Source organism: Callospermophilus lateralis, chromosome 14 (genome assembly GCF_048772815.1).
Source record: "Callospermophilus lateralis isolate mCalLat2 chromosome 14, mCalLat2.hap1, whole genome shotgun sequence".
NCBI classification, from domain to species: Eukaryota; Metazoa; Chordata; class Mammalia; order Rodentia; family Sciuridae; genus Callospermophilus; species Callospermophilus lateralis.
The window spans coordinates 37,836,123-37,851,523 of NC_135318.1; the positions used below are offsets into that span (position 1 = coordinate 37,836,123).

A 15,401-nucleotide genomic window follows, 5' to 3' on the forward strand; every position below is an offset into this window, starting at 1 on the left:
TGATGCTCTGGATTGAACCCAGGCTTTGCATGTGCTCTACTACTGAGTCACACCCTTAGCCTTCCCAATCTTTTGCTTGTTTTGATAACAACCATTCTAACAGAGATGAGGAAATATCTCATTGTGGTTTGGATTTGCATTTCCCTGATAAGTGACATCAATTTTTTTTTCAGACTTGTGTCTTCCTCAGAGAAATATCTATTCAAGTTCTTAGCCCCTTTTTTTTAATAGGACCACTAGTTTTTCTGCTACTGGGTTGTAGGAGTTCCTTAAATATTTTGGTGATTAACACTGAGTCAGATATAAGGTTTGTATATAAGGTTTGTATATGTTCTCCCATTCCATAGGTTGTTTTTTCACTGTTGGTTATATATCCTTTTGCTGTGCAGAAGCTTTTTACTTTGATGTAATCCCACTTGTCTATTTTTGCTTCTGTTGTCATATTCATGAAATTACTGCCAAGACCAATGTCATGAAGCTTCTTCCCCCTTCTAATTCCATATACAGTATTGGAAAAACTACCTAAGAGTAACAAAAATTATCTCACCTGTACGTCCCAAGATACTACTACCTTATATCTTGCCAAAAATTTTTTGACATTTTACCAAATCAAGAGTATATATTCCTAGTTTCATTTTGTATGTTAACATATATCTTACTTTACATTTTTCTAGACTCATGAAAGATGTAACTTTACATATCCTGGTCAAGCTCCCTATATCCAGATCTCCCATCCGTTTTTCAACCAACAGAAATTTCAGGTAAGAGGTTCTCAAATCAAGTGACAATGACACAAAAATACATTATAGGTTTCCTGTAAAATGTCACAATGGAAATATTAAGATGAATTAGTAAGATTCATAAAGTTACCCTGGGAGTTAGTTATTTGGTATATGAGATTATAGATGCTTTGAGGAGCCTTAAGTGTTATTTTTTAACTACAATCAAAGTGCTTAGAATATAGCAACATATGATTTAATATAAACCTATCCTCCTACCTCCAATTTCTAGATATAAGGGCAAAACAATGAGCATAAAGAAGGGCACTACATTAATGACCCTGACTTTGCAAGTATTTCTTTAGTTGGGCACATGTTTTTTTTCAAATCATGTACATAAAAATTTGAAAACTTAGCTTAATTGTTGAGCTAAAACTCTGCTTCAATCACCTGAAGTGTGACAAAAAAGTAATCAAAAAATGATTAAAAGACAGAGTATATGGGGTCATAACAAATCATCTTAATAAAATTTCACAGAAAACTCTTAACAAATTTTAGTTTTCAAAAATAGCCTAGGATCAAGGGAACAAATGCAAGTCCAGTTCTTTAAACATACCTGGAGATAAACAAATTTAGATACAGACTAATAAAATATATGTGTATCTGACACAGGCAGAAAAATATAGGCTGGCTCAGGAGATACACTATTGATTGATCAATGGAAATGCTAACTTCTACTTGTTACAAGAAAAGAGCATGAGGGAAAAAATGAGAGGACAATAAAATCAGTACCATAAAGCTTATTTGTAATTCATCCTGATTTCAATTTTATTTAAACTCAGCTTTAAGTTCTATAAAGGCAAGAACTATGTTTATATAATAACTAACAAATTCAAATCATACTGATTTAAACTAACTCAAATAATGCAGAAAGAATCTTAGAGCATGTCAGAAGTCATCTTATTCAAAAAGCCCCTAATTAAGAAATCCCTTTGAAAAAACAAGAAGTGGGGCCAGGTGTGAGAGGCCAAAGCAGGAGGAGGATCACAAGTTCAAAGCTAGCCTCAGCAAGACCCTGTCTCAAAATCAAAAATAAAAAGGGCCTGAGGATGTAGTTTGATCCCCAGTACCACACACACAAAAATAAATAAATTAAAAGCAACAAACAAACCAGAGGAAGAGCCACTCTAAAACCAGCTCAGGTTCCTTACCCACGAATGTAAGGGCAACATTTACTGAATGGAACTGTGTAAATTAATAAAAATAATAGTCTTCTCTACACTGCTTTTTCTGGACAAAGAGCAACTGTTAGCAATGCACTACCAAGTGCTGAAGGAGCAGATGGAAATTAAAACATCTTCCTCCTTTTGTATGTAAGTATACCATATCATCAATTTCAAGCAAGTAGATCCTTAAGAACAGCCCCGTCTGATATTCTCAAGGAATACTTGTATCACAGAGACTAAAAGTACATATGCCGTGAGCACTTTAGCACAAAGCTTTCACTTGAAGAACAATTTATCAAGGATGCTAGCAGAGGCACTTTTTCATCTTTCTCCTACACATCAGAAATGGATAGATCTGGTTAAATACTAGGAAAACATCTTTGAAAGCAAACTGTGCCTCAAATTTTTTGTGAAATTTTTAAATAAGATAATAAAAGGCAATCAAAGATAAGCAGAAAACCAAAAATGAATGAAATAATTGATCAAATAACTAGTACATATTTTTAAATGAGTTTGAAAGGATAGGCTTAAAAAGAATAAGAAAGTTTCCAAATTTAAATGAACAAAAATATTTATAACCATTTTGGTAGCAAAAGTAATAGATTTTGAATGAAGGCTCAGAATCACATGCTAAAGTCCATTTTTTTTCTTAATGCCTAAACATAAAAAAGATATCCTCCTGCCTCAAAACAACATAACTTGCAATCTCTGGGGAAAACTGAAGTGTACGAGGTTGACAGGTAAACTTTCTGACCACTGGGGAAAACGTTCCTCAGGTTTTAAAACTGTATTCTTACAAAAACAATTAAAATTAAAGAAACCTACTAAAACTTTTCCCAAAGTTTAAAAGATTAAAATTTGTACATAAATTATTAGCAGATGAGCCAAACACAGTGGTGCACACCTGTTGACCCAGCTACTCAGGAGGCTCAGGTTAGAGGATCACTTGAGCCCAAGAGTTCAAGGCTCGTGAGATCCTACCTCTTAAAAAAAAAAAAAAAAAAAAAAAAAAGCACACAAAAAGTGTTTAGGATAACTTAGTGTATTTTAATATCAAAAGTAGCTATCTGCCAAAAGAAGAGAAAAGAACATGGCTGTCCACACTGTTTTATGTGGATTAACTGTTAGCTCCAAGACTGCACTGTTGTTATACAAGAGCAAACATACCAAGAAATTAAAAAACAAAAACAAACAAGTACTGATTTTTTGAACAGAATCATCCTTTCTAGTCAACGGTTTTAGCAACATAATTATGAAAGGCCATATTCATATGTCTTTAGAGCCAAGCAAAAACAACTCTAAGATCTCTATGCCCATAAGTTGTAAAATGGATAAATTGTAGTGTATTCATACAATGTAATAGTAAACAGCAACAAAAAAATGAATAAACTAATGCTACCAGCAACAACATGTATATAGCTCACAAATATTAAGGGCAAGAACCAGACACATGGGAGTACACACTGGGCAGTTGGATTTACATAAAGTTCAAAAACAGGTACAACTAATCCAAGCAATTAGAAAGATGGGGCTAGGAACAGTAACTGGGAAGGCCCTTAAAGGGAACTTCTAGGATTCTGATCTACATATCACTGGTTACACAGCTATATATACTTTGTGAAAAGTCATCAAACTGTATACCAATGACTTGTGCACTTCAATTTAAAAAATATTAATAAAATTTCTATAATTTAACTATAAAATCACATCTATAGCCCATATACATATAAAACGCAGACTTTCTAATTCAAATGACCACTGCTTATTCAAATGACCTGTATATACTACCACACCTACTGCTCCAACTCTACTTTTCTCCATCTTTTCTCCCACTTAAAAAAAAAAGAAGAAGAAGAAAAGTAAAATGGTGCATACCTGTAATCCCAGAGGTTTGGGAATCTAGGGCAGGAGAATCACAAGTTCAAAGCTAGCCTCAGCAACTTAGTGAGGCCCTGTCTCAAAACAAAAATAAAAAGGGCTAGGGATGGGCTGGGGTTGTAGCTCAGCAGTAGAGTGCTTGCCTGGCATATATGTGGCATTGGGTTCAATCCTCAGCACCACATAAAAATAAATAAATAATAAAAGGGTTGGGGACATGGCTCAGTGGTTGAGTACCCCCTCAAACCCTTGGCACCAAGTAAATAAGAAAAAGAAAAAAGAAAAAAACTTGAAGAAAACAAATGAAGTCACAGCTTATCTCTTTAACTGGGCCTAAAATACTAACATTTGAGAAGTAATCCTAATCAGACTCTTAAAAATGCATGTCTTTCAGAGGATTATGAGGTTACCAGTCATTCATAAGCAAATGTGAATAGTTCAATGGCTACTTTTAACATACACCCGAGCTTAATATTAAAAAAAGAAAACAAGTGATTTCACTATTTCCTTTACTATAAGATCACTTTATGAAAAATACTGGATTTCAAAATATAGTGCCATACCTCTCTTCCCATTTCTTTCAAACAAGTTATCTTTGATCTTTCCTTGCTGCCATGATATAACTTGTAAAGACTCCTACTTTTCAATTTGAAACTTCATTCACTTTTAATTCTCCTGAAAGCCTATTTTTTTCAAAAAAAAAAAAAAGATGCATTAATTGTGTAAGAAACAATTACGACTGACACATATACACCAATCCCGCCTATTTCAAAATATAACAAATGAATAAAAAAGCTATATGCTCTTCCTTTACACCCTAAACCCTTCCTCTTCAGTGTTATATAAAACCAAGTATTCATATGTATTTGTGTATACATACAATGTTATAAAACTATGAATATAAGATACAAAAACCAATGGTTGAGTATAGAAAAAGAATTCTCACTCAAAACTAGAATACTTGCAAGAAAGCACCTAAACCCAAGTAAAACTGGCAAATCAGCAAAGACTAATCTGATTCAAGTCAGATGGCTATATTATGGTACTAAAGAAACCAATGCTAATGGTTGAGCCTACATAGTAGCCAGTTAATTCCACATTAAAGAAAAATTTTCAACAATGATTTTGCCATGACCCAACTTAGCCATTTGGAAAATGAATTTTCTTGTTGATTATAGAGGTATATAGCTAAACTGAGATTATCATCATTACCAGAAAAGTAATTTAAAGTACAGATTCTTAATCCATATCCAACCTTCAAATAATTTCTAAACTTGAGAAAACAAAAACCTCTTTAAAAAATTGGTGAGTGCCACTTTTCTCTGATGAGACAAGGAAGTATTATTCCTTAATAGTTTTTAATGTTTAGTCATCAGATAGGAAAATTGCTTTTAATAATTTGCCCCTTTTTTGAACATAATTCCACAATGTTCCATTTGTTAAAAGAGCAAAACATTTAACAGTTGGATTTCTAGAAATTGGGAGAATAAGCAATAAACATATAGAACTTAAGCAATAAACATATAGAACTTTACACTTGCTTTAACATACTCTTACTTGAAATGTTTTAAAATAAAATTAATGTTTCTCAAAGTAAAGTTAATAATTTTGATATTTGCTTAAAACCAAAATAAATTAACATAAAGGAAGTTAGTTGGTTTCATTTCTTTACTTTCTAAGGATTAAATTTAAACATACATCTTATGTTAACCAAACATATAAAAACTCTAAGCTACACATACAATATGCTAAACTCTGGTAAAGGATATTTAGTCCACAAACCAGTCAAAATTACTAATGAAATCTAACACTATCATTTAACTTACATTTTCCCTTCCTCAAATAGTCCATCTGTAGCCATGAGCTAAAATGACTTAACACCCTTTATTCATAACTCATGAGTAATTCAGGGGAAATCAACCCTTCTTTGTGCAATAAGTGCTTAGTGATCTCATCAAGGCACTGGAAGAAAAAGCATGCTGATCAATCAGTGTAGGCTCTTGAGACAAATTTACATGAGAGGCAAAACTATGATAAGAAGGTTACTTGGAAAATGTGAACTCAGATGATTCAACAATTAATGGCTTCAAACTAATGTTATCTTTCTCCAAGTGATAGATGGGATAGGACAGAAGACAGACATGCTGTAAGGGCAAGGTACTCCCTCCTCTTAAAGTGGTGGAAACAGATTACCAAATGTGTTTTGCTAGCTCACCTTGTTTATGGAGTGACTGGGTGATCAAAATCAAATTTTGAAAAATTTTCCAGCTACCTCCTAAGGATCTTACTGCTAGGTAACTAGGATACTCAGTCTCCTAATTTAACAAAAAACAAAACTATGAGCTAGGGCTGGAACTATAGCATGTAACAGAGTGCTTGCTAGTATATATGAGGCACTAAGTTAGATCCCCAGCACCACATTAAAAATAAATATATAAAATAAAGGCATTCTGTCCATACACAACTACATTAAAAGAAAAATGAGCTGGGCACAGTGTTACACACCTGTAATCCCACTGGCTCAGGAGACTGAGGCCAAGAGAATGGCAAAAATCAAAGCCAGTCTCAGCAAATTAGCCAGCAACTTAGTAAGACCTTGTCTCAAAATAAAAAAGTAAAACAGGTTGGGGATGTTGCTCAGTGGTTAAGTGCCTTTCGGTTCAATCCCCAGTACCCCGCCCACCCCCCAAAAAAAGGAATGACAACATCTACTTTACAGACTTGCTGAAAGGGTTAAATGACACAACTGTGACTACCTGGAATAGACTCTAGCACAGAGCAGAAACAGTTAAATGTTTATTATCCCAAATACCTATTTTTGTTTTCTTATTCTTCCATGAATGAATATTTTAATTCATTAGATATAAGACTACTTATTTACAATTACAAATCAGTCTAAGTTTATACCAAATCATCTAGATATTATATTTCGGAATATACCAGAAACACACACATTTTGTCTCTTGAGTTTAATTTTATATACAGTTGATCCAAAACCTCATTATTTCAAGAGCTGTCATTTTCTGAATATTTATCATGTGCTAGGTGCTTTACTATCTTTTATCTGTACAATTATTCTAAGGCAAATCTTATCCCAATTTTAAAGATTAGAAACACAGAGAGGTTAAGACTGCCTACCCAATGTCAAGCAGGTAATTAGCTCAGATCTCTGTGTATCATACTACCCAATTGTCTCATTCCTTGTATTTTGTGTCTTCATAATTTATTTTCAGAGGGTAACAACTAAATTTGGAGGGAAACGGTACCTTGTCAAGAAACTCATATACTAACCAGAGTTATTTGGAAAATAATAAAGCAACTCAAATAGCAAATAAATTAATGAGATGGAAAGTCGAAAAGAGAATAATGCTTCAGAGATAGGAGACAAGATAAACACACAATAAAGAGTAACTTGTTAGTTAAAAATAAATAGGGGGGCTGGGGTTGTGGATCAGCAGAGCGATCTCCTAGTACATGCAAGGCACTGGGTTTGATCCTCAGCACCATATAAAAATAAATACATAAAATAAAGATATTGTGTCCAACTACAACTAAAATTTTTTTTAAAAAATAAATAGGGAGGCAAAAAGAGATCTCATATTAAAAATAACTCATTTGTATACCAGTTATTTTTAGAGTTAAAATATACATAAGAAAAATTAAAAGTTGAGAAAACATATCTGGTCCTGTTCTCTGTGTCCATGGGTTTCATACATTAGAATTCAATCAATCATGGATTGAAAATATTGAGTAAAAAAAAGTTTATATTGAACATGTACAAAACTTTTTCCCTGTCATTATTCTCTAAACAATATATGTAGTAACAACTATTTACATAGTATTAGGTATTACAAGTAATTTAGAGATGATTTGCAGCATATGAGAAGATATGCAGAGGTTATATGCAAATTCTGTACCATGTCATTTTATGTAATGGACTTAAGTGTCTGCAGACTTTGGTGAGTGTGTGTGTGTTCTACAATCAATCCCCCATGGATACTAATGATTATACTCACTATTCTTGAATTCTGCCAAATCTAAGTGGGTTGATAAGAGGGGAAAAGGGAGGCCTAAGAAGTCAGGATATACTGCTGGTTGTTGCCTTACCTGATAGTTCTCTTAAGCTGGTTAGCCTTGCTGTGGGTTTGCCAGAATTTCAAGTAAAGAGAAAAGCAGTACTAGGACAGCCTTTAGGCCTGATCAGAGGAACTTCAACATTAGCACTGATAGTACCCAATTTGTATCCTTCAAATTATTTCTATGCTCTGAAAAACAGGCTCTCTTTTGCTGAAAAAAATAAAAAATTTTAAATACACTTCTCTCATAGGACACATTCTGAAGATTAAGCCACCAGATGGGAGAGTAGTGCCCCACAGAACTTAATTCCTAAACAGGGAAAATCATGTTTCTTGTCCAGAACTACTCTATTAAGGTTGCACAGGTTATTTTATGAGCAGTATAAGAACCTAAAAGTATCATAAGCTAGTACAATTCCATGGAAGGTACTAACTAGGCTACCTGTTTAAAAGACCAACAAGTATACTAGCTATTCACATAATATGAATATGTAGCTCCATCAGAAATATTTTATGCAATGCTATATGTTCTGAAAGAAATTCTAGAATTCCATGGTCATAGGTGAGATTTTTTTATCCCACAAATATAGGACATAGACTGATTTACTCTATAATTGTTTCAGACTACAAGTTTATAGCCAAATCTATTAATATATGACATTTCCAAATTTCTCAAACTACATCACTAAATTTTCAGCACTTCAAACAGTCCTATGCTTTCCCAGTAACTAGAGAAAAAAATTTTACACCTATTTTCAAAATCTTCCATGCAAAGATTATTTTCAGAACTCAAATTTTATTTTTTATTAAAACATAAAGAATGAAAAACTAATAATAGTGACTGCTTCCAGGTAGAAGAATTTAATAGTTGGCTCAGCAACTCAGTGAGGACCTAAGCAACTCACTGAAACCCTGTCTTCAATTTTTTTTTTTTTTGGTACTGGGGACTGAACCTAAGGGTGCTTAATCACTGAGCCACATCTCCAGCCCTTTTTATTTTTTATTTTGAGACAGGGTCTCACTAAATTGCTTATGTCCTCAATAAGTAACTGAGGTTGGTCTTGAACTCTTAATCCTCCTGCCTTAGCTTCCTGAGTCACTGGGATTACAGGTGTATGCCACCATGCTAGGCACTATTAGACCCTGTTTTAAAAAGGGCTTGGAATAAAATGTCTCTGGATTTAATCCCTAGTCCCCCATCCAAAAAAAAAAAAAAGGAATTTAATAACTGTAGGCAGATAAAAGAAAGGGACTTTCAAATTTTAAACTATATACATTTATAATCTATTCAGATAAATTAATTTTAACCAAAAACTACTGATTACTACATAGCAGTTCAGCACACTTTTAAGTTTGCCCATACTTCTAAGGAAAAAAATTTAAAAAACAGATTCCAAGGATAAAGAAGTTAAACTGAGAACAGGTGGCAAAAGCTAAATCCTTCTAGAATTTTAAAACAAAACAAGGGTACATAAACAAAGGATAAAATCATTGTTAAAAAGTCATCTATACTCCCATGTTTACTGCAGCACTATTCACAATAGCCAAGAAATGGAAACAATCTTAAGTGTCCATTAACTGATGAATCGATAGAGAATATGCTACACACACACACACACACACACACACACACGAATACTATCCAGTCATTAAAAAGCACGAAATTCTGTCATTTCTTTAGCAACATGGATGGAACTGGGCATCATTATGTTAAGTGAAATAGACCAGGCACAGAAAGAAAAATACTACATGATCTCACTCATATGTGGAATCTACAAAGGTTGATCTCATAGAAGTTGAGAGTAGAGCGGTAATTACTAGAAGCTGAGCAGATTTGAGGGAAGGAAAAGAGAAAAGGTTGGTTAATGGTACTAAGACACAGAAAAGAGAAATGAGTTCTGGTATTCTACTGCATAGTAGGGTGACTACAAATGACAATAATGTCTTACATATTCCAAAAAGGCTAGAAAAAAGGAGTTTCAATGTTTTCACACCACAGAGAAATGATAAATATTCGAGAAGACAGATAGCACTTACCCTAACTTGAACAATACATGATGTAAACATGTATTAAAAAAAAAAATCACATGGGATCCCATAAATATGTACAATTTTCATGTATCAAAAATACAAAATAAGCCAGGCATGGTGGCTAAGGCTGTGTCTGTAATCCCAGCAGCTTGGATGGCCGAGGCAGGAGGAACTCCAGTTCAAAGACAGCCTCAGCAACTTAGGGAGGCACTAAGCAACTCAGTGAGCCCTCCCCCACCCCCAAAAATAAAAATTTTTAAAGTGGGTGGAGCTTAGGATGTGGCTCAGTGGTTAAGCCCCCCTGGGTTAATCTCCAGTACCAAAAATATATGTACGTACGTACATACGTGTATATATATATATATATATATATATATATATATATATATATATATAAAAAATATACAAATATTTTAGACCCAATACCACACTATTTTCAGTTTCATTAACTAATGGAATATATTATCAAATTGTGACCATATGGAACACAAACTATTTTCTACTAATTTAAAGTGGTGTGAAATCTGAAACTCAAACTTTTTTTTTCTTGTGGTGCTGGCAACGATTGAACCCAGGGCCTCATGCATGATAGGCAAGTGGTTTACCACTGAGCTATATCTCCAGCCCCCCAAACTCAAGTCTAAGAAAGCTAATGATCAGTATTCAGTCTTAAGACAACAAACAGACCACTTAAAATAGCAGGAGTGAAGACAACATTCCATGAAATACCCGGGCCAATATTTAGTTTCTGTCTCTTCAAACACTGGTATTACATGTAAGAGAAAGTCTGTGTGTGTGCAACACAAATATGTTATGTATATGTAAATATATTTAAAAGTGTTATCAAGTTTTTATTCCAGTTAACCTGTGGGTGAGAAAGCAGCTAAAACCAGGGTGCTAAAATTTTTCTTTGAAAGCCTAAAGCACATGATTTTAAATATATTGAACTAACCTTAAAACAGTGAGTCTCATTTTGATTTCCTACCGGAAAGTTGGCTGGTCCACTATTATGTAATTCTATCCAAGACTAACGCAAGAGTTACATACTCACCAAGAGTTAGTAAAAGGTTTGGGGGTGGGGGGAGGGCACACACTTGTTTTAGTTCCTTAATAACCTTATCAAATTAAATCCAGCATATTCTTAAACAAATACCAATAACAAAACCTCTTTTCCAAACTAGAAGTAGTGATATTCTGTATGTTCCATAAAACTTAAGATAATGTTCTTCTTAGCTAACTTTTGAACATTATGTGACTTTCCTATTTTAAAAATGTAATCAAAATGCCAATCTTTCAAAAAATGGTCTATTTTAACTAAGGCCTGCAAAACTTTGATTATTTTAGTCTTTTAATTTTTCTTAATGTTTAATTCATTTTGAGGCCATTTATTTGCTCTTTGAGAGACTATTTTCCCTGAAGGCTAATCAGGGAAAATAGTTCCCCTCAGTGCCAACACTGAACCTCCAGAACCTACTGGCTGCAGCAAGGGAACAATCCTACAGTACAATTTCATTTACCACTTGGTTAGGTACATACTGAAATTCTGATTCATGAACATCATTTGTCAGTTTATGAATATCAATTAAAGAGAAAACTACCACTAGTTTGTTACTACCAACAACCAAGTCACTTTACTTCCAATTTAAGTACAAAGAGTTCAGTAGCTAATAATTTTGAAGAACACTGTCCAAAAATCACCTGAACCAGGTTTGAAATTACACACAAATTGCAAAATGGAGATGCAGAATAAACATCTAAAAAAATACACAATTGGAGTAAATTAAGTTTGGCTGAAATATTTTGATTCAGTGCTCATGTTATTAACAAATCACATCTTGAAAAAGCTTACTGTAGTAGCAGAATCCTTAATATTAAATGCTAGAATTTCAATTTTGTCATTGTTTTCTCAAAAACACTTTAATATATGATCATACATAATAGTAATTCTGGAAGGAGACTTGAAAATTTGAATGGAATACCAGAACTCTGATATATGTGAAAGGAAATGATGAGACTCAAAATTTTTAAATATGCCAAGAAACTAGTAAACGCATCAAAGAATCATTAAAACATATTTACCAATTATGTTGCACAAGACTTCTAACTGGCTTGAAACATCTTTCAAGCAACATATAGCAAACTGTTTTCTCAAAGACTATCCGTAACAGTGACTACAGTAAAACCTATAAACTATTTTTCAGATTAACATCTTCACTGGTTAAATATTTGGATCAAAACAATGAAACAGTTTTTAAGGAAAGAATGTATAATTTTAAAAATGCCTTTAGTTCTCTTAACCAACGGGGATGTGACAACCAACGCAAGTGAAATTAACCTTAATCCGGCAACTAAAACAGGCAAAATGTCTCCTAACAATTCTCCTCCTTAAAACAACAACCATACACAAAAAATACGGTATTGACCTCCACCCCACTGCAAGCAGCTAATTAATAAAGAAAATAGTTGTGTTTAGAGATCCAGGAGCAACACCTCTATTTCACAAACCTCCCAAAATAATCATATCATCCAAGTAAAGCTGAACATTATTTTTGCTAAAGCAGGAATCCAACCCCGGGGAGCCTCAGCCCTTAGACAATGGTGGTTACCAGACAGTGCTGCACAGTTGGGTCCAAATGACACATTTCACTAGGCCTTGGTCACAACACACACGCGAGCGCCCGCGCGCGCCCGCCCACACACACACACACACACACACACACACACTCACTCCCAAGAGGCCGGTTCTATGGAAGGGGTGTTCAAACCCCCCTAGGAGATGGAGGGGAGCACCGCGGCGTGGAAGGGTAGCGAGGGGAGAAAAACCCAGGGGGTGCCGACAGAGCGGAAGGGTAACTGCACAGCACACGAGGGAGGGGGATGGAAATGGCCGATGGATTCTATATTTATTTATCTAAAGGACTCGATTTAACGGGTCTTTCCCAGAGGTTCTATAACTAAAGACAAACTACGCAGCAAACATCGTGGGGTTGGAAGAGGAGTCGCTGCTCCCCCTACCCCGTGACCGGGGGTGGGGGTGGGGGTGGGCCGGGAGAAACAAGTTCCCTGGCCAACACCACGGACCACTCGGATCCCCTCTCCCCCTCCTCCACAGGAAGGGGGAGGCGAAGAGAGAGAAAAGGGGAAAACAAGTTCCCCAGCCAACCCCACCGCCCCATCACTCCCAGCCATTTCCCCCACCTACCAACAGAAAGGGGGAGATCGGACCGTGGAAGGCGGCAGAAAAGGGGGAAATCCCACCCTTAGCCTTACCTCCAGCCACCTACAGACTCCCACGGGGTTCGCAGACGAGGCGAGAAGCCCCAGGGAGGGGTGGGGGTGGAGGGTGCCGAGCCCCCGAAACCAAACAAAGCGCGGCCTGAGCAAGAGCCCAGGAAAGACAGAAAGCCGCGGCTTTTCCTGACGGCCCGGCCGGGCCGGGGCTGACACTGCGGCACCACGGGACCCGCCTCCGCTCGGCCTCCGTCTCCCACCCCCGGAGCGCACAGGCCGCCCCCACCCGCCCGGGCTCCCCGCCCGCCGTGCCCGGCCGGCCAGGCGCCCGAACCTGCGGGCGGCGGGGAGGGAGAGCGGCCTTACCCCGCTCGCCGGCGTTGTTCCGCTCCTGAGGCAGCGGCGGAGGCGGCGGTGGTGGCGGCGGAGGCTGCTGCTGCGGCGGCGGCGGAGGCTGCTGCTGCTGCTGCTGCGGCGGCGGCTGCTGCTGCTGGGGCGGCTGCGGCGGCGGCTGCTGCGGTGGCTGCTGTTGCTGTTGCTGCACCGGGCGCGGCCGCGACACTCGCCTGGGTCTCCGGTTGGCGGCTCGGACGGAGTTCATTTGCCGGGCTGAGGTGGCGGCGTTGGCGGAGGGACACACACACTCACGCGCACACGCACAGCGAGCTCCGGGGCAGGAGAAGGGGGTGGGGAGGGGGAGGAAAGAGAGGGGCGAGGGGAAGGGGAGATGGTGTGGGCGGAGGGGGCAAGCGGGACCCCGAGTCCAGAGAAAGGCCGGGGAGACAGACTGAGCCCGAGCGAGGACGGCCGGGCGGGCCTGGCGCACGGGGAAGGCCGAGGCCGCCGGGCGGGGCGGCCGCGAGGGACAGAGACAGAAAGACGGGCAGAGAGAGAGAAAGAAAGAAAGGGCGTCCGCCCGCTTGGGGATCCCGAGACGAAGCGCGGCGGCGGCGGCCGAGGAGACAGACCCGGGTCCCGCCGACTCCCGAGCGGCGTCTCCGGCGGCGGGGGGAGTGGGCGGGCGGGTGAGGAAGGGAGAAGGAGGAGAAGAGAGGGAGGGAGGGAGCGGGGGGCGCCCGGCTCTTTTTTTTCCCCTCTTCCTCCCCCCCACACCCCCTGAAAGAGATTTCTGCGAGGAATTTTTTTTTTCTTTCTTCGGCCTCTTCTCTCTCCTCCCCCCTTCTCTCCTCGGCGAAGGGGAAATGAGTGTAAAGGGAGGAGATTGGGGGAAAAAGAGGCGTCGTCGTTCCTCCTCCTTAAAGGAACCTTTCCACCTCCTCCTCCTCAGCCCCGTTGCTGCTGCTTCTGCTGCTGCTCCGTGGCAGGAGGAGCCATTGACACCGCCGGAGCCTTCACTCTCGCCCAGTCGGTCCCTCCCCGCCGCGGGGCTGGCCAGGGGCGCGGGGGAGGGCCTCGGGGCGGGGGGGAGGGGTGAATGGGCGGGGAATACTGGAGGCGGGGATTCTGGCCAGACGACCAATGGGAAGCGGCCATACAACCTTCGGGCCAATGGAACCTCTGCTCTTATCGCGAAGTCCCTTCCTTCAACGCCCTGTTTCCTCTCTTGGGTTTCCTCCCTCCCCCGCCGAGGAGGGGAAAAGAGGGAAGGGGGAGTGTGTCGGGGCGGGTGATAATGGGGAGGTATCGGGGCATATAATAGAGCTGGGGGTAGGCGAAGGGAGCGCCAGTACGTAGCGACTGTTTGAGGAGAGGAGGTACTCGGAGGAAAGGGCGGGGGCTGCTGATGTAATGGGGAGAAGTGATTAATCCTTCATTTCGCCGTTTCACCCCCCCCACCCCCGATTTTTTAAGCGGAAAAAAAGTGGAGCGAGGGAGCCAATCTTTGATAACTCCGGTGTTCTGGGGTGGGTAGTTTTAAAATATGAGCTGTAGGGAGCGCTAGAGGTTCTGTGCCCTTTAGCCCAGCTGAGGGTACTTGCAAATCTTTGAGATCTACTTAGCCGAGCTTTGAAGTTGGTAACCGAAGTTTGGAGTTGACTCTTAATCATAGTCATCTAAGCTTTCAGAAGGTTTTGACCTTTGGTCAGTTTGCTTTGGTTTTTGAAAAAATGGTCTATATGTACTATTCGAGAAAATAATATATGAGAAAAGAAATAAAGTAAATGTGTTGAGACAGATTTTTTATGTGATTTGCTTTTTTCCTTTTTTGTTATATATAAGAGAAAACAGAAGAAAAATTTAAAGGGTATTTTTATTTGGGGTAGGATTCTTTCAGAATT

General features: G+C 38.8%; 1 protein-coding gene across 4 annotated transcripts in view; it reads right to left on the bottom strand.

Moving 5' to 3' along the window:
• The window catches only part of Fbxo11 (F-box protein 11), an 88,042-nt gene extending 73,540 nt beyond the window's left edge, over window positions 1-14,502 (bottom strand). For 2 of the 4 annotated variants that reach the window (XM_076833202.2, XM_076833201.2), the window contains exon 1: window positions 13,528-14,501. In XM_076833202.2, the coding sequence (XP_076689317.1) occupies window positions 13,528-13,762 (235 nt within the window). In that variant the 5' untranslated portion in view covers window positions 13,763-14,501. Of the gene's footprint in view, window positions 1-13,200; window positions 13,280-13,527 lie in introns of those variants that run through there. The other 2 variants (XM_076833203.2, XM_076833204.2) reach the window with 2 other exon arrangements.
• Between the last annotated feature and the right edge of the window lie 899 nt (window positions 14,503-15,401).